At 44.3% G+C, this 24186-nt stretch overlaps 1 protein-coding gene across 1 annotated transcript in view; it reads left to right on the plus strand.

Annotated features, from left to right (window-relative positions):
* The first annotated feature begins 239 nt into the window (after positions 1-239).
* zgc:92275 (cholesterol 7-desaturase nvd) overlaps positions 240-24186 on the plus strand; it is a 79061-nt gene continuing 55114 nt past the window's right edge. The window contains exon 1 of the mRNA XM_041194438.1: positions 240-600. Within this exon, the coding sequence (XP_041050372.1) occupies positions 240-600 (361 nt within the window). The remainder of the gene's footprint in view (positions 601-24186) is intronic.

Here is a 24186-nt window from a genome sequence, read left to right on the forward strand (position 1 = left end):
TACCCCCTCACTCCAGGTTGGTTTTATTGCCCCCTCATTTCAGGTTGATTTAATTGCCCCACTGCAGTTTGATTTTCTGCCCCCTTCACTCCAGGTTGGTCTCCCCCTGCAGGTGTGTTGCTCTCAGGTGGACAGGTACCTGTGGAGTTGTGACGTATTGCTCCAGGTATGAGGGGCGGGTCCGGAGCCGGGACTCAGGTGTGAGCGGCCGGGATCGAGAGAGGGGACTCGCCGGGGACATGGAGCTGGAGGCTGGGAGCTGCTGGCTGCCCGCTGCCGGCCTCGGGTTGCTGGCTGCCGGGCTGTGGCTGCGGCTGCTGCCGCTGCAGGGCAACCTGGAGCTGGCACTCGGGTTGGTTGTCCTGCTCCTCTCTCTGCTTTTCCTCTACCGCCTCCTGTTCGCCCCCCTGCAGCATCTCCGAGCCTCTCACCGGGTCGGGTACATCCCGGAACCCGGCACCAGCAAGCGACAGGCGGCCGCTGAAGTCAGGAGGAGGCGGAAAAGAGGCGACCTGCCCCCCGTCTATCCGAATGGATGGTACCGGCTCCTGGACTCTCAGCAACTCCGAGAGGGACAGGTGAAGAACATCACCATCTTCGGTAAGAAAGAACCAGAGACGGGGGCGGGGCGGGGGGGGCGGTTGCTGGGTGTATTTGTGTGTATTTGTGTGTGGATGTGTGTTTGGGGGGTTGCTGGGGGTTGTGGGGGTGTTGCTGGGGGCAGGGATGTGTGTAGGGGGGTGTTGGGGGGGACAGGGGTGTGTGTGGGGGGGGGGTTACTGGGGGCAGGTGTGTGGGGGGGGGTTGCTGGGGGCAGGGGTGTGTGGGGGGGTTGTGGAGGGTTGCGTGGGGCAGGAGTGTGTGTGGGGGGTTGCAGGGGGCAGGGGTGTGTGTGGGGGTGTTGTGGAGGGTTGCAGGGGGCAGGGGTGTGTGTGTGCGTGTTGGGGGGTTGCGAGGGGCAGGGGTGTGTATGGGGGCTGTGGGAGGGTTGTGTGGGGGTGCTCGCGGAATGATTTAAGGGTGTCTTGACACAGGCAGTGTTTATGGGAGTGGGGTTTTGTGGGTGCTGGGGTTGGGTTTATAAGGTATGCAGGTCTGGGGGCATTTGTTAATGAGCAACTTGCCATGGTCAATTTAATCTACGAGTTTTGTTACATTAAGGGGTGGTATCTGTAACCACAGTGATCAGAATCTGGTACACAGCCACAGTGGCTGGGATTACTGGGGAGTATTGAGCCTGTGTTGTTGGACAGCGTATCAGTAATTACCGCGTACAATTTCAGCAGTCATGACCCAAGTGGTGTCAAGTGTTAATCTGCGTGAGCTGCACAGATTTGGGAGATTGTAAATGCCACAGCTTGTCTATGTCTGTAAAAAGCTGTATACAATACTATTCACTGAGATTGAGCAGGAAGCTGCCCTAAAGGGGCACTGTCCCCTTGCTGTACTTTGCCCAAGAATTTCCTGCAGTGCCGATATTGGTGATGGAACAATATTGCCAAATTTACGGCAAATGTACTGGAGACCAGATTAGAAAAAGCTGCAGTGAGCATCAGTACTAACCAGAAGCCAGTGGCTAATCCTGGGCTTGTGGGTATAGGACACGCATATGTTTCTCATCTCTTTATCATCACTTTGGCTTGTTGCTAAACTGTTTCTTTCAATCTCCTGTATGTGAGCATCATTTTGGCTGTTTTAGGTTTAATCTACACAGATATTGATATAAACTATCAGAATTCTGTATTGTGCCCAATAACGGTTCACTTGCTGCAAATAAGTGACAGCATCTGCAGGAGTTGGCACTCATGCAGGGATTGGGTTGGGGTTTGGGATTGGGGTTGAAGTGGGCACACCGCAGGTCAGAAGCAGAAAGCGAAAGAGGGAGGGGGTGACTGCCAGGCAGTCTGAGAACCAGGCAGGTAGTGCAGGAACCCCTGAGTCTATTCTGCTTGCTAATCGGTTTTCCATTTTGGATGCTGATGAGGGTGATGGTTCCTCGGGAGTGCAGCCAGAGCCAAGCCTGTAGAACCACAGTTGGCTCAGCTGTACGGAGGGGGAGGAAGAAGAATGGAATGGAAATAGTGATAGGGGATTCCTTAGGGGATCAGACAGGTGTTTCTGCGGCAGTAAATGTGACTCCAGGATGATGTGTTGCTTCCCTGGTGCCAAGGCCAATGATGTCATGGGGCAGCTATAGGACATCCTTCAACAAAGGGGCGGGGGAATCAACCAGAAGTCGTGGTCCACATTGGTACCAATGACAGAGGTTGGAAGAGGGATGAGGTCCTGAAAGCAGATTTCAGGGAGTTAGGAAGGAAATTAAAAAGCAGGACCTCAAGCAGTAGTCTCAGGATTACTCCCAGTGCCACGTGCTTGTGAGCATAGGAATAGGAGGATAGACTGATTAAATACAGGGCTGGAGAACTGGTGTAGGAAGGAGGGCATCAGATTTCTGAGGCATTGGGACTGGTTCTGGGGCTGGTGGGACCTGTACCAGCTGGACGGCTTACATCTTAACTGGACTGAAACTGATATACTCGCAGGGAGATTTGCGAGTGCTGTTGGGGTGGGTTTAAACTAACTTGTGAGGGGGGTGGGAACCTGTGGCCCAAATTGGAAGAAAGTAAAGTTGGTAACAGGAAGTAGTAGTGAGACTAGAAGGCAGGAGAATGAAGCAGAACATTGAGTACGCTTCGAATGCAGAATGATGTTAAAGTTACCCTAAAAGGCAAGATGCCAAAGACACACTACCTGAATGCGTGTAGCATTCACAATAAGGTAGATGATGTAAAGGCACAAAAAGAAGTAAATGGGTGTGATATAATTGCCATTACGGAAAAATGGCTGCGTGGTGCCCAAGACTGGGAACTGAATATTCAAGGATATCCGACGTTTAGGAAGGACAGACAAGAAGGGAAAGGAGGTGGGTTTGCTCTGATAATAAGGGCTGGGATCAGTGCATTAGTAAGGGAGGATCTCAGATTGGAAGAACAATGTGTGGAATCTGTTTGGGTGGAGCTAAGAAACAGCAAAGGGCAGCAGACATTGGTTGGAGTTGTTTATCGGCCACCAAACAGTAGTGGTAATGTGGGGCATGGTATTTATTAATCAGGAGATGAGAGAAGCATGTAGCATAGGCAATACAGTAATCATGGGTGACTTCAATCTGCATATAGACTGGGTAAACCACTTAGCACTAATGCTGTGGAAGATCAGTATCTGGAATGTGTTAGGGATGGCTTTCTGGAGCAGTATGTTGAGCAGCTGACTGGAGGATAGGCTATTTTAGATCTGGTATTATATAATGAAAAAGGGATAATTATTAATCTTGCTGTAAAAGAACCTTTAGGGATGAGTGACCACAATATGATAGAATTTTACATTGTTTGAAAGTGAGATAGTTCATTCTGAAGCAAGTGTGTTAAAGTTGAATAAAGGAAACTGTGAAGATATAAAGGACAAATTGGCTGAGGTGGATTGGGAAAATACATTAAAAGGTATGACTGTGCTCAGGCAATGGATAGTCTTCAAAGAACAATTACATAGCTTACGGCACCTATACATTCCTTCAAGGTGCAAACACCCCAAAAAAGTCAGTCAGCCATGGCTAACAAAGCCGGTTAAGGATTGTATAAGGTTAAAAGAAAAGGCATATAAACTTGCCATAAGCAGTAGTAAACCTGAGGATTGGGAGGTTTTTAGAATACAGCAAAGGAAGACCAAGAAACTGGCAAAGAGAGGGAGAATAGAATATGAATGCAATCTAGCAAAAAACATAAAAATGGACTGTAAAAGCTTCCATAGGCATGTAAAAACGAAGCAGTTGGCTAAGGCAAGCGTGGGTCCATTACAGGCAGAGTCAGGAGAATTCATAATGGGGAATAAAGAAATGGCAGAGGAGCTAAATGATTACTTTATGTCTGCTTTCACTGAGGACGATACAATAAATTTCCCAGATTTAGAGATCCAAGGGCCTAGGGAGAATGAGGAATTGAAGGAAATTAGTATAAGTAAAAAGGTTGTATTGGGGAAACTAATGGGATTGGAAGTTAATAAGTCCCGGAACCTGATATTCTGCATCCCAGAGTGTTGAAAGAGGTAGCTATGGAGATTGTGGATGCATTGGTGATCATTTTCCAAAATTCTATAGATCTGGAATGGTTCCTGAAGATTGGAAGGTAGCAAATGTCACCTCACTATTTGAGAAGGGAGCGAGAGAGAAAACTTGGAACTACAGACCTTTTAGACTTACATCAGTAGTGGGGAAAATGCTAGAATCTATTATAAAGGATGTGATGAATGGACACTTGGATAATCATGATCTGATTGGGCATAGTCAGCATGGATTTCCGAATGGGAAATCATGGTTTGACAAACTTCTTGGAGTTTTTTGAGGATGTAACTAACAAAGTTGATAAAGGAGAGTTGATGGACATAGTGTACTGGGATTTTCAGAAGACTTTAGATAAAGTCCCCCACAGGAGGTTGACCAACAAAATAAAAGCACATGGGATAGGAGGTAATATACTGACATGGATTAAGGATTGGCTCACATGAAGAAAACAGAGAGTAGGAATAAAGGGGTCGTTCTCGTGTTGGCAGACTGTGACTAGTGAGGTACAGCAAGGATCAGTATTTTGGCTGCAGCTGCTCACAATATATATCAATGATTTGGATGTGGGGATCAAATGTAATATTTCCAAGTTCGCGGATGATACAAAGCTAGGTGGGAATATGTATTGTAAGGAAGATGTAAAGCAGCTACAGAAGGATAAGGACAGGCCTCCAGCTGCTGTATATTAGAGCCATATGTTCAGACTCTATGTTAACATAGGATGTAGCATGATAGCTTCCCTGTTCTTGTGTTGTGGATGTTAAAAATGCATTGTATTTAGTGCCTGGATAATGAAGGGAACTACACTCAAGGTGTAGCACATCTGATAATGTTATTTTCAAAATCAGAAAGGAAATAGTGTGCTTTGATAGCCAACTAAATCTTCATACTAGATTTTTCATTGAGATATCTCCAACTGCTTTCTCCCCTCATCCTCTGAACCACCCTTGATGATTTCAGCGTTCATCTCAATTCACTGTCCTTCCATTAGCTCTCCCTCCATATAAACTTGTCTTCCCCATATTCACTGCTACCCTGTCAACTTTACCATATTGTACAGCCTCTCGATTGCCATTGTGAACTTGAAGCCATTGTCGATTGTTGTAAAAACCCATCTGGTTCACTAATGTCCTTAGGGAAGGAAATATGCTGTCCTTACCTTGACTGGCCTACATGTGACTCTAGACCCACAGCAATGTGGTTGACCATTAAATGCCCTCTAAACAAGGGCAATTAGAGATGGGCAATAAATGCTGACCTAGCCAGTAATGCCCACATCCCAAGAACGGGTTTTTAAAAATAAAATTGTGCATGGGAGTGAAGGCTGTGAAATTTGGTTGTGTCATTCTTTCCCCAAGCCCCGAGTCAAATAACCAAAATAACCAGCCGACAATCACTGTCCAGGCCCACAGAAACATTGTTCAAGACACCAGAGAGGACCCGACAAGAATCGTCACTTAGGAAAAAAAGGGGGGAAGAGTTGGCAAAGCAGAGCTGCCAGTGTGATACCAGCATTGTATTTACCAGCGGCTTGACACATGATGTTCTTTGAACATGCCCATAGACTCCTTCAACTGATAACTGCATGAAATGTGGCCCTCGAGTCTATGGAGTGAACCTAGATCAGTGTCCAACTGAAATTACTGACAGGCTGTAGGTGTAACGATGACTATCTTTAAGCCACGTATAGCAGTGTTATAGCAAACACCTCACTCACACGATATGGATAAATGTACCTCAAGCCTGTATCTTTAAACAAACAGTTACTACCATTCACTAATCAAGGAAATAAAACATTCACCCATCAATAAACACTCGTTTTCTGCTTTACCAACTAACGCACAAAATGGTTAAAGTTCACTGTCTGATTTAGAGTATTGAGATCACAGGCCCAATGGTAGTGGAGCTATTGCTCATTTTTAAATTTCTCATCAGAACTGCAATTATCTACAATTATAATTATTAATTATTAACAATAATTATCTGCAATTATTCTTCCTTAACCATGTGGCCTGTTGCTGGCATATTGATCAATGCTGAACCAGGTATCTCAGAAATGCATTTTGAATGAATAAATGGGGGAGGGTGGGAGGGAGGGAGAGATAATTGCTGACCCATCAGCCTGATGTGCTAGTCTTGAATCAGCAGCTGAAGTTGCTACTGCTGTATATTAGAGCTGTATGATCAGACTCTGTGTTAACGTAGGAAGGTAGCATGATAGCATCCCTGTTCTTGTGTTGTAGATATTAAAAGTGCATTGTATTTAATGCCAGGAAAATGAAGGGAACTACAATCAAGGCATAGCACATCTGATAATGTTATTTTCAACATCAGAAAGCTAACAGTGTGCTTTGATAGCCAACCAATCTTCATGCTAGATTTCTCATTGAGATATCTCCAGCTGCTTTCTCCCCTCAGCCTCTGAACCACCCTTGATGATTTCAGCGTTCATCTCAACTCACCACCCTCCCATAAGCTCTCCCTCCATATAAACTTGCCTTCCCCATATTCACTGCTACCCTGTTAACTTTACCATATTATACAGCCTCTCTATTGCCATCATCTAAATCACTTACCAGGCCAACTCTGCTTCCTGTATCACTCTACACCCATATTCCTCTTTCCCACCTCTGTCTCCCCATCGCCCCCCCCCAGCCCAGCAATTCTGTGCTGCCCTTGGAATAGAAACTCCCCCCAAGTTACTGATAAAGGTACTTTCAGATCCCTAACCACCTGGCCCTCTATTCACCACTGCATTTCTGCAGCTATCAACCCACTCAATCGTACCCTGCCCTCTGTAATTAATACCATAGTTCCCAGTACCTTGTTGTCTCCCATACTGGGCCTGTGCGGCCCTCATCAAATCCTGAGCTCTTAGATCCTTTCCCTTAACCTCTCTGTCTCTGGAGTCCTCTTAAATCCACTCTCTTTGAACAAGCTTTTAGTTGCCCGCTCTAATATTTCTTCCATGAACTCGGGAATGTAGTCAGGACAAAGAGCAACACTGTGAAGTGCCTTATTGGGATGTTTCCCACATTAAAGGTGTTGTACAAATTCAAATTGCTGTTGAAATAAATCTTGTCTAATTCAGTTGCTCCACATTTAAACTGGATCCTGTCAGCTGAGAGTTCAGGAAAGGGGTTGTTAAAATAATGTCCCTTTCTAACAAGGCAATGCAGCCATGAATGATTGCTCCCATTTTCAGTTACCTGTCTCACTGTCGATTCAAGGGACACATCATTGGGAACAAGAATATTGACCAATGAACAAAGCAATGAGCAGAAATGAAGGATGTTTGGGAAGGCATTGACCTAGAAGTGGGATCTGGGTGTTCTGGAGAGTGTCAGGAGACTGACTATCACTAAACACCTGAGTGTCTCGTGGTGGCGTAAGAAATAGGCATTTTTTTCCCTACCTTCACCTCACTGTTCCCCACAACTTCTTGAGAAGGAAAGTGAGGACACACTGACCTTTTGACAATAGTATGAGGGAGATTAAGGGTGATTTCACAAGCATATCTGGTGTCATTTGCACTGCAGGCAATTTTTATTTGGATAATATTACACATCATAACATGAAGAAAAATCATAATACATTGTATAGAAACTAAGCTTTCTCCAAATACTGCATGTTTGACAAATTTATTAGAGTTCTTTGAGGATGTAACAAGCAGGGTGAATAAAGGGGACCCAGTAGATGTGTTGTATTCGGATTTCCAGAAGGCATTTGATAAGCTGCCATATAAAAGGTTACTACACAAGAGCTCATGGTATTGAGGGTGATATAGTAGCATGGAAAGAGGATTGGCTAAATGACAGGAAACAGAGTCAGAAAAAAATGGGTCATTTTCAGGTCAGTAGGCTGTAACTAGTGCAGTATCACGGATCAGTGCTGGAACCTCAACTATTCATGGTCTTTATAAATGACTTGGATGAAGGGACTGAGTGTATTGTATCCAAATTTGCTACAATACAGTGATAGGTAGGAAAGCAAGTTGTGAGGAGGATATAAAGAGTCTGCAAAGAGCTATAGATAGGTTAAGTGAGTAACCTACTCTTCCTCTTTCTTATCTTATGTTACAGAGATATTATCTGTGAATTTTGAAGATCCCCCAGTTCTCCTTTTCTGTTGGATAATTCTGAATAAATATTATTTCTTCCTATAGCCCTCAATTAGCCCAATTTCAGCATTAAGTCAAGGGAACCCATTCTGAATTTTGGAATTTTGAATTTGATATCCACCTTGATTTTAATTCCCAGACCTTTTAAGCCACTGTTGTGTTTAACTCTATACTTATTTCACAGCTAACTAAATGAAACAAGTTGTGTTTTTGATGGTGTGTATTTCGGTACCTGAAATAAAAACTTTCAACCTCTAAACATACAATGTACGTTCTCAATCTACTGAGCTGTGTGAACAATTTCATGTCACGTTGTCAACTAGTGTTTCCTCTGAGCTGTGCAGCCACACAGTAACCTTTCAGTTCCCGCACAGACCGTGCACAAGTCAGCCTTAAGAGGAATTAAACGGGCCATGCACTTAAATGGATAGAACATTAGACGGGACATTGTCAACATCTCTGAGCAGATCTGAGACCCATTCTTCAGCACATCGTCGTCATACTTCAAATACGGGCCATCCCCGCTTTTTTTTAAAAATTCGTTCATAGGGATATGGGTGTTGCTTGGCCAGCATTTAATGTCCATCTCAAATTGTCCAGAGGACACTTTTAAGAGTCAGCCGCATTACTATGGGTCTGGAGTCACATGTAGGCCAGACCAGGTAAGGACAGCAGATTTCCTCCCCTCAAGGACATTAGTGAACCAGATGGTCTTTTTCTGATAATCGGCAATGGCCAATTCGTGGTCATCATCAGACTTCTAATTCCAGATTTTTATTGAATTCAAATTTCACCATCTGCCATGGTGGGATTTGAACCAAGGTCCCCAGTGCATTACCCTTGGTCTCTGGAATACTAGCCCAGTGACAATACCACTAAGCCATTGCCTTTTGCTTACTTCCCCCTTGCATGGCTCCAAAATTTCAGGTAGTGGTCAGGTTATAAAATAGGTTCCTCTCATTATTCAGTACAGGCAAGTCAGGCAATCATCTTCAAGAGAAAGGTATTAATGAACTATTTTCACCATTTCCTGACAATGCAGAGATTTTACATTGATTCCTGGCTGTTTCCAGCTGATGTATTTTTATTTCTTGCGTTCATGTCCTTTTTCTTGACCCCATGGCTCTGTTTATCATAAAGTTCACCATTATCGCCCAAGTGTGCTGGTTTTAGACAATTTTCTTATTTTTACCTCTTGCACTCAGTAGCCTCCTCGTGTCTTATAAGGTTATGTATCTGCACAACATTACTAATTCATCTTGCTCATGAGCCCTGGTGGAACTTAACTGCCCAGTAAACAAAATAAAAGCATAGATTAAAAAATCACTGGCAGCTTGGTCCAATCCATCGTTACATTTTACTCAAGTTTATTGAGCCCTTCTCAGGCTTTTTAAAAACAAAATATTATGCATGTCAGTCATCAGTTGTTTTCTGCATTTAGGTGAACCCCTCTGACACACATGGTCATGTGTAGGCCATATTCTGAGTTCAGAGAGACCATTATACAACTGTGTGTTGCTGGCTCGATATATATTTTCAAACCAGCAATGAAAAGGAGATGGAGGGGAGATTTGATAGAGGTGGTAGAGGTTTGAATAAGGTAAACAAGAAATTATCCTTCCCATTAGTTGATGGTACATAAACTAAGGGGGCACAGATTTAAGAGTTTGGTTAAGAGAGGCAAGGGGGATGTGAAGATGAATGTTTTTACAATGTGAGTTGGAATGACCTGTAACTCGTTGCCTATGGGGTTGGTGAATACAGAAACGGTCAGTGATTTCAAAAGAAAATTGAATTGGCACCTGAAGGAAATAAACTTGCAGAGTTATGAGGATAGAGCAGGAGCATGGGGATGATCTGATTGCTCTACAGAGAGCTAGCATGGACTTGATGGGCTGAATGGCCTCTTCCATGCCAGAAATGACTTGATGGCTCTATGTCCAGGCTGAGTTGATTGACAGCAGAAGCATGAGTGTTTGGCGTTGTCTGTGCAGCTAACCATCATGGTATGGGAAAGGACCCTGGGTTAAGTCTGTGCCTTTGACAGGCTAATCTTTACTCCATCTTGACATCAGGCTGAGATATTTGAGTATAATCTTCTGTTGTCCATAGAAATAAGCCAATTGTTGGCCTAAAACAGCCCAATTTGAGCCGTGAAACTTTTATTATTTTTTAAAAAGCACAGCATGATGCCTTTACATTCAGCCCTGGAACTTAGCAATGTGTAAATATTCAATCACTTCTGAAACCTGATCTTAAATTCCTGGTGATTGGGGAGTATAGCAGTAAGAGATGAATTAAGTTTGAGATATGGATAGTCAAAATTCATTAAAAAATAATACTTAATCTGGAGTTGTAACTTTGCCCATCTCCAATTCCTTTTATTCTTGTTAACTGTGTATTTTCTGGTGGTATAATGCATTCTGCGATTTATAAACTTGTAGGAATGAATTTAATTATCAAGGAAAGTTTTGCAGTGATCCTGAGACATTTCAAGTCATGGCTATGATTTGCCCCATTTATAGATATAAAAAATCTCAAACTTCAGCCTTAATGGTTCTAGGCTGCTGTTCTTTGGTTTGCTACAATTTAAAAAATCTACTTTCAAACTTTTTAAAAATTCATTTATAGGATGTGGGCATTTCTGGCAGGACCAGCACTTATTGCCCTAAAGAAGGTGGTGGTGAGCTCCCTTCTTGAATACAACTGAGTGGCTTGTCAGGCTATTTCTGAGTTAAGAATTAACCACGTTGCCCTGGGACTAACGTCACATGTAAGCCAGACTGGGTAAGGACGGTAGATTTCCTTCCCTAAAGGATATTAGTGAACCAGATGGGTTTCTATAGCAATCCGGTAGTTTCATCATCACCATTAATGGTTCTAGCTTTTTATTTCAAGTGTGTTTGATTAATTGAATTTAAATTCCCCAGCTCCCAATTTGAATTCATGTTTCTGGGTTATTATCTCAGCCTCTGGATTACTGTACCAGTAACGTAACCACCTATCACCCATCAGGTCCCAGCGCTTTAAGAAACACTGTTTTCTGCCTTCTGTCTCATTGTTGCCCTGGTGAAAGCACAACTTTTCCCAATTTCTAACATTGCGATGTTAAATGACAGTACCACAGGTATAAAGTCAGGGAATCCCGACTCCCCAAAGCCTGTCAGTCATGCACAAGGCACAAGTCAGGAGTGTCATGGAATGCTCCCCACTTGCCTGGCTGAGTGCAGCTCCCACAACACTCAAGAAGCTTGACACTGTCCAGGACAAAGCAGCCCTGCTTGATTGGCACCGCACCCACAAACATTGGCTCCCAGCACCGATGCACAGTAGTAGCAGCAGTGTGTACTATCTACAAGATGCACTGCAGGAACTCACCAAGGCTCCTTAGATATCACCTTCCAAACCCACAACTTCTTCCACCCAGAATAGTGTTGTCCAATAGTAGTTTGCCAAACTTGTGATCGGGTTGGTTTGTGATACACACTGTATGTAACAATCTCCCAGAGATGAACTGGAATTGAGGGACAGGGGTAAAGGTGAACAATAGTGCATTGCACTGTGACAGCTGCTCCGTCATAGGATATCTTTAGGTGTAACAAATCGTTACACAGCATCCAGTGTGGCCTAACAATTCAAATATTTCAACATGCTTTCACTTCCTTCAATGGAGGCTTCTTGATCACACACCCTAATGGAGCAAGGATACAGGATTTTGCACTCTGTGGCCACATCAAAAGTGTCAGTCTGGAACCGCGTCCTCAGTCAAATGGGCTGCCACAGGGTCAATATAATTTACAATCTGCCTCGCCTGATGAAGAGCACCAATGCACCACATGTCTGTGGTTGATTTGCCACGTTGTGAGTGGCGAGGATATTTGACAAGACTGTCCTAGAAGGACAAGGGCAGCAGGCACATGGTAGCACCACCACCACCTGGAAGTTCCCTTCCAAGCCACACATTATCCTGACTTGGAAATATATCGCTGTTCCTTCACTGTCACTGAGTCAAAATCTGGGAACTCCCTCCCTAACAGCACTATGGGTATATCTACACCACAGGGACTGCAGCGGTTCAAGAAGGCAGCTCACCACCAGCTTCTCAAGGGCAATTAGGGATGGACAATAAATGCTGGTCCAGCCAGTGAAGCCCACATCCCAACAACAAATATGAAAAGAGATTTTGCGCTGATTTAAAACTTTTTCTTACATTGGCCCAACTTATTTACGAGCTCAGGAGTAGCTTACCGTGACTTGGTGTCATTGAACCATTGCTCAGAGTCTATATCTTCTCTAGAGTCTGTGATAATTCTATGGGTCTAGTACTTGGTTTTATTTAGTGTGTAATGTACCTTTAAGAATAATATCTGTTAGGAAAGATCACATGACCTGCAGTAACCAATAGGAGAGTAGCACAGGCTATTTCAGCCATCAGTGTGGAGTTAGAGTTGGAGTTGAAAGCACACGTGTAGTAGCTGCTGAGTATATTGTAATCATCGTAGGATTAATTAGGCCTATCGTAAAAGAAAATAAAACAATGGAAGAAAAATAAACACAGGAAGCATTAGTAACACTAATTAACTTGAAGCACATAAGAGCTTGACAAAAACAGAAACAGAAATACCTGGAAAAACCCAGCAGGTCTGGCAGCATGAGCGGAGAAGAACAAAGTTGACATTTCGAGTCCTCATGACCCTTCAACAGAACTAAATAAAATTAGGAAAGGGATGAAATATAAGCTGGTTCAAGGGCAGGGGGGTTTTTTGGGACAAGCAGCCAGTGATAGGAGGAGTTAACCAAAAGCTGTCACCGACAAAAGAACAAAGAGGTGTTGAAGGTGGTGATATTATCTAAAGGAATGTGCTAATTAAGAGTATAAGACAGGACAGATAAGGTACAGATAGCTCTAGTAGGGGTGGGGGAATACTAAAAGGTAGAAATAAACAATGGTGGAAATACATTTAAAATTAGTGGAAATAGGTGGGAAAAGAAAAAATCTATATAAATTATTGTAAAAAACAAAAAGGAGGGGGAAGAAACGGGAAGGGGATAGGGATGGAGGAGATAGTTCAAGATCTAAAATTGTTGAACTCAATATTCAGTCCGGAAGGCTGTAAAGTGCCTAGTCAAAAGATGAGGTGCTGTTCCTCTAGTTTGCGTTGGGCTTCACTGGAACAATGCAGCAAGCCAAGGACAGAAATGTGGGCAGGAGAGCAGGGTGGAGTGTTGAAATGGCAAGCAACAGGGAGGTCTGGGTCATTCTTACGGACAGACCGAAGGTGTTCTGCAAAGCAGTCACCCGGTCTGCATTTGGTCTCTCCAATGTTGAGAAAACCACATTGGCAGCAACAAATGCAGTAGACTAAGTTGGGGGAAGTGCAAGTGAAACGCTGCTTCACTTGAAAGGAGTGTTTGGGCCCTTGGACCGTGAGGAGAGAGGAAGTGAAGGAGCAGGTGTTGCATCTTCTGCATTTGCATAGGGAGGTGCCATGGGAGGAGGAGTAGGGGGTGATGGAGGAGTGGACCAGGGTGTCCCAGAGGGAACAATCCCTGTGGAATGCTGCCAGGGGAGTGAAGGGAAGATGTGTTTGGTGGTGGCATCATGCTGGAGCTGGTGGAAATAGCGGAGAATGATCCTTCGAATGCGGAGGCTGGTGGGGTGATAAGTGAGAACAAGGGCGACCCTATCATGTTTCTGGGAGGAGGAGATGGCGTGAGGGTGGATGTGCGGGAGTGCTGTCACAGACAAAAGAACAAAGAGGTGTTGAAGGTGGTGATATTATCTAAAGGAATGTGCTAATTAAGAGCTGTCACAGGCAAAAGTTTGGTTATCTCCTCCTATCACTGGTTGCTTGTCCCAACCCCCCCACCCCACTCAAACCAGCTTATATTTCACCTCTTTCCTAATTTTACTTAGTTCTGTTGAAGGGTCATGAGGACTCTCATATACTCTTGTCAACTGTACTCTTCTCCGCCGATGCTGCCAGACCTAATGAGTTTTTCCAGGTATTTCTGTATCTGTTTTTGTTTTGGATTTCCAGCATCCGCAGTTTTTTATTTTTATTACATAAGAGCTTGAGTCTGATTGCGACAATTGTTACGGATGTAACTCTTGTAATCCTATATGCCAAGGATGAATTATTGAAAAAGGAGGTGCTGACTTTCAAATGAGATGTTAAACAGAGGACCTGTCTGCCCCTCGAGTGCACATGAAAGATCCCAAAGCATCATTTTGAAGAAGAGCAGAGAGGTTCTCCCAGGTGTCCTGACCAATGTTTATCCCTCAATCAACGTCACTAAAGTAGGTGATCTGATCATCATTATGGAGTTGTTATGGGAAATAGCTGTGTGCTAATTGGTTGCTGTTTTTCCTGCCTTATAGCCAATGAGGTACTTTTGAAGTGACGTCACTGGGAGCTGAACAATGCTTCATAGAGGACATCAGTAAACTCAGTAACTGCTTGTTGCTGTTTGTATGACATTGCTGGAACAGATGGAGTTCTGGTTACTTGCTTAACAGTCCTTTATGTTTCACTGACAGGATCAGACTCCATATAACTCAGGGTTTATTGTTAAATATATAAACACAATAGGAAATAGATTGCTGAATTTTTCAATAAGAGTTTAGTATTAACCTATGACTCCACTGAGCTACAGAAATGGATTATTTTCTACTTTAAACTCTCTGGTGCCAGTCACTATCTCTGTTTCCAGGATTGGACCATGCTGCTAGGAGCTTCAACAATAGTGTATTTGTGTGTCTCTCTCTTCCTGAAATCAAATTCGGGTGTGCAATTTTGTCAACTCTGTTGCTGCTCAGAACTTGCAAAGAAATTCAATATCTAGAGCGTATCTAGAATGACGAATCTTTAGCAAGCTTTGTGGATAAGTAGAGTTGACTTAGATGAGTTCCTTGTCCCTGTAACATCACAGCTCGGGCATGGAACTCCATGGTCTAGATAAGGTCTATAAGGGAATACCTACTGTACTCAGTCACAGGACATTGTCTGTTCCTCAAATACCTCTGCTCACCCACGGACTGACTCTCTTAGACAAACACTGTGCACTTTTCATAAGTGAAGATGACCTTATGAAATGTGTTACAGCATAGTCAATCTAATGAATTTATCAGCACTAGTCCAGTCAAAGAAAGAGAGACTTACATTTCTATCATGTCTTCCATAACTTCAGGATGTCTCAATGTGCTTTACAGCCAATGAAGTACTTTTATAATATAGAAAATATGGCAGCCAATTTGTGTGCAGCAAGATCCCACAAATAGCAATGTGATAATGACCAGATAATCTGTTTTAATGGTGCTGCTTGAGGGATAAATATTAGCCAGGATACGGGAGACTTCCCTGCTCTTCAAATGGTGCCGTGGGATCTTCTGCATAAGAGACATGGCCTTGGTTTAACGTCTAATTGGTAAAACAGCACCCCTGATCATGCAGCACTCCCTCTCTGCTGCACTGGATTGTCAGCCAAGCTTTTTTATGCTCAAGTTTCTGGAGTGGGAATTGAACCCATGATCTTCCAACGCAAGAGTCTACCCACAGGTCACGCTCGTTTAGTAGAATTATGTAATTATATGTGAGTGAGAGTGTGAATAGTGTGGCACAGTTGATTTCTACAGGCCGGGTTTTAGTTTCTGCTAGTTACAATTGGCTCAACATCAGAAGTGCAAGATTTTTGTGGATGAAAGTAATGTCTTACCAAGAATGTTGAACTGATAATGCAGTTTTGAAGAACTGGCAATACTGGACTGATGAGATGCTGGTTAGGGGTGGGACCATAGCATTGAAAAATGTGGTTTTTATGGTTGGTTGTGTTCTTTGGAATTGTTACCCAGTCTGAAAGTGATGAATCGGAAGAGTTGATTGGTAACTACTAATCCAAAAGCAAAATGCTGCAGATGCTGGAAACCTGCAATAAAACAGAAAATGCTCAAAATACTCAGCAGGTCAGGCAGCATCTGTGGAGAGATGAAAGATAAACTTTCATCGGGAATGAGGAAAGCTAGAAATGTAAGCTTTTTAAGCTGGTGGGGAAGGGGCAGGAAGAACAAAAGGGGGAGTTCTGTGATAGGGTGAAGGGCAGAGGAGATTAAATAACAAAAAAAATTCATGATGCAACAGCCAAAGAGAGTGACAATGGGTATAGTAAAGAAACAAAGTTTGTGTCCAAATGAGGTGTGAATGGCTCCATAGCAACCATCTGAATGCAACATAAAGAGACAAAGGAAAAAACAAGACAAGATCAATGTAGCAAAACAAAAATGAGGGGAAAAAACACACACAACAAAGATGAATTCCTTGTCCCTGCAATATCGCACCTATGGCAGGAACTCCACGGCCTAGATAAGGTCTATAAGGTGATACCTACTGTACCCAGTCACAGGACATTGTCTGTTCCTGAATGCCACTGCTTACCCACAGACTGGCTCTCTTAGACAAACACTGTGCACTTTTCATAAGTGAGGATGACCATGTGAAATGTGTTACAGCATAGTCAGTCCTGATACTGAACAAGACAGAGGCAGAGATTAGGATTTAGAGTTGTCGAACTCCATGTTGAGTCCAGAAGGCAGTTACATGCCAAGTCAAAAATGAAGTGCCGTTTCTGAAGCTTGCGTTAAACCTCATCGAACATTTTAGCAGGCCCAAGGGCAGAAAGGTCAGAGTGGGACCGAGGTGGAGAATTGAAATGGCAAGCGACAAGAAGCTCATGCTTATGGACTGAATGGAGGTGTTCCATTAAGCAGCCACCCAGCCTGCATTTGGTCTTCCCAGCGTAGAGGAGAGCACATCGTGAACAGTGAATCCAGCATATTAAATTGGAAGAAATACAAGTAAATGGCTATTTCACTTGGAAGGAATGTTTGTAGTGTTGGACAGTGAGAAGAAAGGAGGTGAAAGGACAAGTGTTGCCATTCCTGCACTTGCATGGAAAGGTGCCATTAGGGAGGAAAGGGGTGTTAAAGGTGACTGAGGAGTGGACAATGGTATTGTGGAAGAAAGGCTGATCCTTAGGAAGGCTGATCAGAAAGCATTGGATGATGTGTTTGGGGAAGGAGGTGAGGGCAGAAGCGTAGGAAATGGATTGGACACCATGGAGAGCCTTGTCAACAGTGCTGGGTGGGAATCACCACTTGAGGTTAAAGGAAGACATATTGGAAGCACTGGTGTGGAAAGTAGCATCGTCAGAACTGATGTGTCAGTGAGAGAGAAACGAGAACGGAATGGAGTCCTTACAGGAAGCAGGATGTGAGGTGTAGTTGAGGTAGCTGTTAGTTGTCCATGGGTTTGTAGTGAAAATTAATTGATAGCCTATCTGTTGATAACTTGGGCAGTCATGTGCCTGAGGCTCTGTCTTTTTTTTCTGCCAACCTTAGACACTTCCATCTCCTGCCCTAGTATCCGACCTAAAAGTGTGGATGACCCCAAAAACTAACTGGTCAGATTGTTGAAGATTGGTGGGCTTAGCAAATTCCACCCATTGATCTGTGGTATAGCTGTGTGTGCAGGGCAGGAACACTTGTTGAGTGTAAAAGCAATCCATGTCTCTCTGTCCAGATGTCACTGAAGTAGGAGTTGCTGATGCATTTTGGACAGGACTAGGGTGAATGCCTGTTGCCTTCATTTTGCATTTCTGCCCCTCCCGTTATGTCTGTCTGTCTGTCTGTCTGTATCTTGTCTGAACAGACAGCTGCCACACCCATCCCTGTTGGCCGGTTGTTTTGGATAATTTCCTGAGTGGAGACACAATGGCTGCTTTTTGCCCTCTTCTCTAAACTGAGATATTTTTGACTGGACGTTATTGACAAAGGACAATGGGGCTCAATCTGAGCTAGTGCCATGCTCGAGGAAGGATGACATTTAGTCTCATATCATTCAATGTGTCTTCTTTCACTGTGCTTGAATGAAGATCAACTCCGCTAATTCAGGATTCAGGTTTATTATAACCTTATAGAATCATAGAATGGTTACAGCACAGGAGGAGGCCATCATCATATCGGTGTCAGCTACTCCCACTCACCCATCCTTTCCCTGCGGTCCTGCAAAATTTTGTCTTCAGATAATTATCCAATTCCCTTTTGAAAGCCATGATTGAATCTGCCTCCAGCACTCTCAGGCAAAGCAATTCAGATCCTAACCGCTCACTGCTTGAAAATGTTTTTCCTTGGGTCGCCTCGGGTTCTCTTGCCAATCACCTTAAATCAGTGTCCTCTGCCTCTTGATCCTTCCACCAATAGGAACAGTTTTTCTCTGTCTACTCTGTCCAGACCCCTCATGATTTTGAACACCTCTAACAAACCTCCCCTCAACTCTCTCTTTAAGGAGATCAGCCCCAGATCCTCCAATCTATTCACTGAAGCCTTTCATCCCTAGAACCATTCTTTTAAATCTTTTCTGCACCCTCTCTAATTTAGGTCCTGCTGCTTAATTGAGGATGAGCTTGCGTGTCAGTGGGATGGCTATTTGATGCTCTGTTTTTATCATCTATATAGAATCTTTAAAGTAGAGAAACCTACTAAGGCACTTCACGGGAGTGTAATCAGACAGCAAGTACAGGGAGCCAATGGAAGAGATATGAAGAGGATGAGAGAATGCTTGGGCCAAAAAGGCAATTCTTAAGACAGAAGAGAGAAGCTGAAAGATTTCAGGACATAGGACCTTTAATACTTACAGACCATGGCTGAGAAGGGAGAGGGAGACACAAAAGGCCAGTTTTTTGGGGAGCAGAGGCTTTGGGGTAGGTTATAGTAGGAGTGGAGGAGGTTACTGAAAAGGGTTGGGTGGGGGGGGCGAGGCTGTGGAGGAACCTAACACCAGGCTAAGCATTTAAAGTTAGAGCTGGTTGGGGGGGTGGTCAGGAAGTCAGAAAGGACAGTGAGTACATGAACGGAATTTGGCACAGCATAGGAGCCAGGCTGCAGAGTTTTGGATGAACTAAACTTTTTAATTGCTTCACCCTCAGTGACTGTGCCTTCAGTTGCCTGAGCCCTAAGCTCTGGAATTCCCATCCTAAATTCTCTGACTCTCTACCTCTCTTTCCCCCTTTAAAATGCTCCTTCAAACCCACCTCTTCCACCAAGCTTTAGGTCATCTGCCCTATTTCTTTATGTGACACAATGTCAAGTTTTGTTTTATGATACTCCTGTGAAGCACCTGGTGATAGTTCATTGCATTAAAGGCACTACCTTAATATATTTGACTTGTTGTTATTGGGAATGGGACTAGGACCCCATTGTCAAACACTACCCTCACACACACCAGGAAGGGAGGATGGGTTGGGGGGGGGAATGGTGGTGGTGGGAGGTGGGGTGGGAGGGGGGTGGTGGGGGAAGGGTGGGGGGGTGTTGGGGGAGGGGGTAGGGGGGGTGGTGGAGAAGACACCAAGGAGCTTAAATGATGAAAAAAACTTCTTACTTCTAATCCTCCAAATAACTGAGGCCAATGCTCCCTAGTTACTAGTCTCCATTCTCATTCTTTAAATAACATACAATAAAGAACTGGAGAATTCAAACTCCCAACGAGTAACAGAGAAATGAGAGGAGATGGCATGGCCATTGCAAAATGAGATCCTCTTCCTTCCATTTCCAACAAGCATAACTACGCAAAAATCTTCCCAATACAAGCTGAAGCCCCAGATGTTTATTTAACTCCGTTCCCTCTGGCTGGGCTTGGCTTTCACCTACAGGACCCAACATTGCAGCTAAAGCCCCTTCACTGACTGGAGGTGTAAAGCTGTGTCTGACCAAATATCGCCAGTCACTATTCAGGCCAGGAGTTGGGGGGAGCAGATCAAACCCATGATTTTTGGACTTCCACCCAGCATGCAATGGAAGAGGAAGGAAACAATGAAAAATAGAAAGAATAGTCCTCTCGCTAGGAAGTGATTGTGAAGATCCTGGTGGTGGCACATCCTATACTGACCTGTCTTCATGGTCAAGCCAGGTCTCTGCACCTGTTCTGTCGTGGCAAGATTGAGGCGGCTGTGGGAGAATCCAGACGTAAACACGCAGCTGACACTGGACCCTCACACTCCAACTCACTGCATTCAAGGTGCAGCAGATTCAGAATGCATCTCACCTACCAGAGTATCAAATAAGGCAAGCAAGGCAACTGCTTTGAAATCCAGCAATGTACCATCAAACACACACCTTGTTCAATCCCCCACTCAGTACTGGAACCATATGCAATTCACCCATAAATCATCACCTCCTCTAGTCAAAACCCACCCCACCACCCACCAATACAGTGTCCAGACTGAGTCTACCGCCAGGTCCCATACACACCTCCCCTCACAGGCCCCTCCAACCCAGCACTGCCCCCACGGCACCCCACCCCCCCCCCCCCCCCACCCTAATCCAACTAAACACCAACACTCCTCTTGACTAATATTGTAACCACACACAGATCACCACTCAATACAGGAACACAAAGGCAGCCATGAAGTATGTGGGATGTGATGAAGGGAGAAGATATGGACTTGAATCAGATCCAGTCCCTTGATTCCTACCAGCCTCATTTTACCTGAGGCAATGAAAATCTCTCAATGTATGAGATGGCCTTCCTCATACTTTGAATTCCTTTCAATCTCCACACACTAAGTCTCCATTGTGGCTGCTTTCATCTCTGGTTGAAACTTCCGGGACAAGAATTGAAACACATTTACACAAACAAACTATTAACATGAAACCAAGACTGTCAAAGTCATCTCACGTGTTGAATCTAATAGGGAACATTTTAAAATCAAAAGCATAAGATGAGGTACAAGTGTAGATTACTTCCTTTCCTTACACACCTCGAGCACTGAGCAGCTGTTTAACTGCTGTAGCTCATATGTTTGGGAAGACCCCACTCTTGTACATTTCAGTAGGCAGTAAATAGTTTCTTGGGTGGACTAGCATCAGGCGCTGCCATAAGGAGCCTGTCATCTAGTATGTAGGGGCATTGACACAACTCAAGATCAAGGTTATACCACCTGTCTTCATAACCTAACCTTCTAGGTCATAAATCATTCTGCTGAATCTGCCCCTCCAGGGTGAATATATCCTTCCTGAGGTGTAGCATCCAAAACTCAATGCAGGACTGCAGCTGGGATCTGGCCTCAGCTTTATACAGCCGAAGCATAGCCTTCTCCCTTTGTTTTCCAGCCTGAGACAAAAGCCAACATTTCATTTGCCTTTTTACTGCTTTACCTGTCTACTAGTTTTTAATAATTTATTGGTACTGGACAATTGGAGAGTGCAAGACTGAAATAGACCAGCACCACTCTCAGCTCTCCACTGCCTCTTAATAGATTGCTTGTCCAACCTCCAGTCCAGGACTAGCCAAAACTTCCAATGGCCAAACCCATTATCTTCACTTCTCATCACAAACTCGATTCTCTAGCTATCGATTCCATGCCCCTCCTTGGCCACTGTCTCAAGCTGAAGCAGACTGATCACAACCTCCGTGTCCAGTTTGACATTGAACTGAGATTCTGACCCATGTCCTTTCCATCACTAGCACTGCTTTACTCTGTAGTACCACCCATCTCTATCCCCTGCCAAACTATTCATCCATAGATTTGTTATCTCCAGCCTTGATGATTCTATTATAAAAGCAAAATACTGCGGATGCTGGAAATTTGAAACCAGAACAAAAATAGCTGGAAAAACTCAGCAGGTCTGACAGTATCTGTGGAGAAGAAGACAGAATTAACGTTTCAAGTCTGTATGACTGTTGATCAGAACATCAGAATAATTGATTATTCTATTGTTCTCCTGTCTCTCCATAACTTGAGCTCATCCAAAACTCTGCTATCCATGTCCTAACTCGTACCAAGTCCCATTCACCCACCACCCCTGGATAATCCTGGTTATCTCCACTAGTCTCAGCCTCTGATATTGAAAGCTTCATCAATGTCTTGTTCATCCCCAAACTCGACTATTCCAATGCTTCCTGACCAGCCCCTCATTTTGTCTGCAGCAAGTAACTCACCTCCTGACTCCCGAAAGCCTGCCCACCATCTACAAGGCTCAAGTCAGGAATGTAATAGAATACTCCCCACTTGCAAGGATGGGTACAGCTCCGACAATGCTCAAGAAGCTTGACGCTATTGTTACAAATGCAAGGCTTTGTAAGATTGTTATGTTTGGGACTGTGTTTCAGTATAGGTTAAAATGAAGGAATGAAGGTGGTTATATGACCTGTTTTGAATTCTGCTGACAGCAAACCTGGGGATTTTGATGGTTAAAGAGGGAGCCCACATTGTTTTACTGGGAAGCAGGTGCAAGATGTTTCCATTTGTAGACAATGGCAGGAGCATCTATGTTGACAGTAGAAAGGCTGTTAGGGTTGGATTTTCAGATTTGAAGCGGGTAGCAGGAGTCAGGGAAATTTTCCTACTCTGCCTGCCCGCCTTGGGCGAAGGTACCAGCAAAGACGGGGTTTCTGTTCCGGTGGTGGTGTGGTTGGATGCTAACAGGAGTTAAACCCGCTGCTCCTGAGAAACAATTTGGGGGCAGCCGCAGGGGCTGCTGAGTGTTAAAGTGGGCTATTTATAAGGTATGCCTTGACCCTCTGGAGCTTTGTTCCAGTTATAATAAAATTAGTAAGGCCTTCTAGCTCTCACTTCTTATTCCCTCCACCACCACCCCCCCCCCACCAACTCTCCCTCCACTCCCTACATCCCCCACATACCCTCCATACTACAGTCCAATAAAAGTGTCAATCATCCAGACCCTTTAAAGTATCAATAGCAGAAACTGTAAGTACTTGAAACCTCTTTATCTTGTATAAATAAACACATAACCCTGTGAAATTAACAGAATAGGCCAGAGAGCAAGAACTTTCAATCAAGCAATGTTTTGCCTAGAATGCAGTTGTTTCAGCGCTCTAACAGAAGCCTAGGCTCTCAGCCAAGCCTCATTCTATGTTCTTGGCTGAGATAAATGTTGTTGAGAGATGAAAGGTGCACAGGAAGCCATTGTAAGGTTGGATTACAAGGTTCTCCTAAAAGATGTTCCTGAATTTCACAGACAGGTCAGTCTGCCAGGACCTGAGAGAGAGAGCAGATAGAGGCAGCAGGTCTGTATGGTTCACCTCACAGGAATGTGGGTAGGAACTCATGCTTGGACTGAAAAGACCAAATTTGTGAATTTTGCGTCCCGAGGTCGGGCACACACCCAACCCAAATGGGCATACAATCATACAAGATAACGTTGGGTGAGGGTCCTGATGTCATTGTGCACTTGCATGATATTTTGCTCAGTGGGTGTGTGCAAAAGTTGGAAACACACTTGCCAAGAATTAAGCCCATTAATGGCCCAATTGTCAAGTGATTTTTCATGGCTTGTCCAACCTTATGATTGGCAGATGGACCAATCGGCCAGGCGGCCTTTACATTTTTGCTCAAACCTCATCCAAGGTCGGGATGAAATCTCCGTTAGGATTTAAAATAAAGAAATATCTGGGGACTGATTTTTTAATATAGTGTGCTTTCAGGTGCTTGATGGTGCTGCATGGACATTTTTGTGCTCTCTTTTATTATTTGGAGGTCTGCAGCTCCCTGGAGATTCAGGGAGCTCAATGGAAGTGCTTACCAGCACCCGCAGTGGCATCACCGCCCGCCCTCTTCCCGCCCCCACTGGCAGTGCTGAGCCTTTCTCCGGACTCGCTTCACACTGACTGGTCCTTAATTGGCCAGCCAGCATAAGATTGTGTTCATAGTGCGATCTCGGCCTGGGGCAGGTTTTATAAAACCCCTCATTCCGAACTTGGGCCTCACCCTGAGGGTAAAATTCAGGCCCTGGATGCTGCAGATGCCCATCATGATGTCCTCTACCCCTGCTCTGGCTGCAGGAGGCCCATCAGTCTCACCACTCCAGCTTGGGAGGCAGTGGAAGAGGTGGTCAGTGCTAATGCTGCACACAAGGTCGGCCATCCAGTGCAGAAAACAG

The sequence above is a fragment of the Carcharodon carcharias genome, chromosome 8 (genome assembly GCF_017639515.1).
Source record: "Carcharodon carcharias isolate sCarCar2 chromosome 8, sCarCar2.pri, whole genome shotgun sequence".
NCBI classification, from domain to species: Eukaryota; Metazoa; Chordata; class Chondrichthyes; order Lamniformes; family Lamnidae; genus Carcharodon; species Carcharodon carcharias.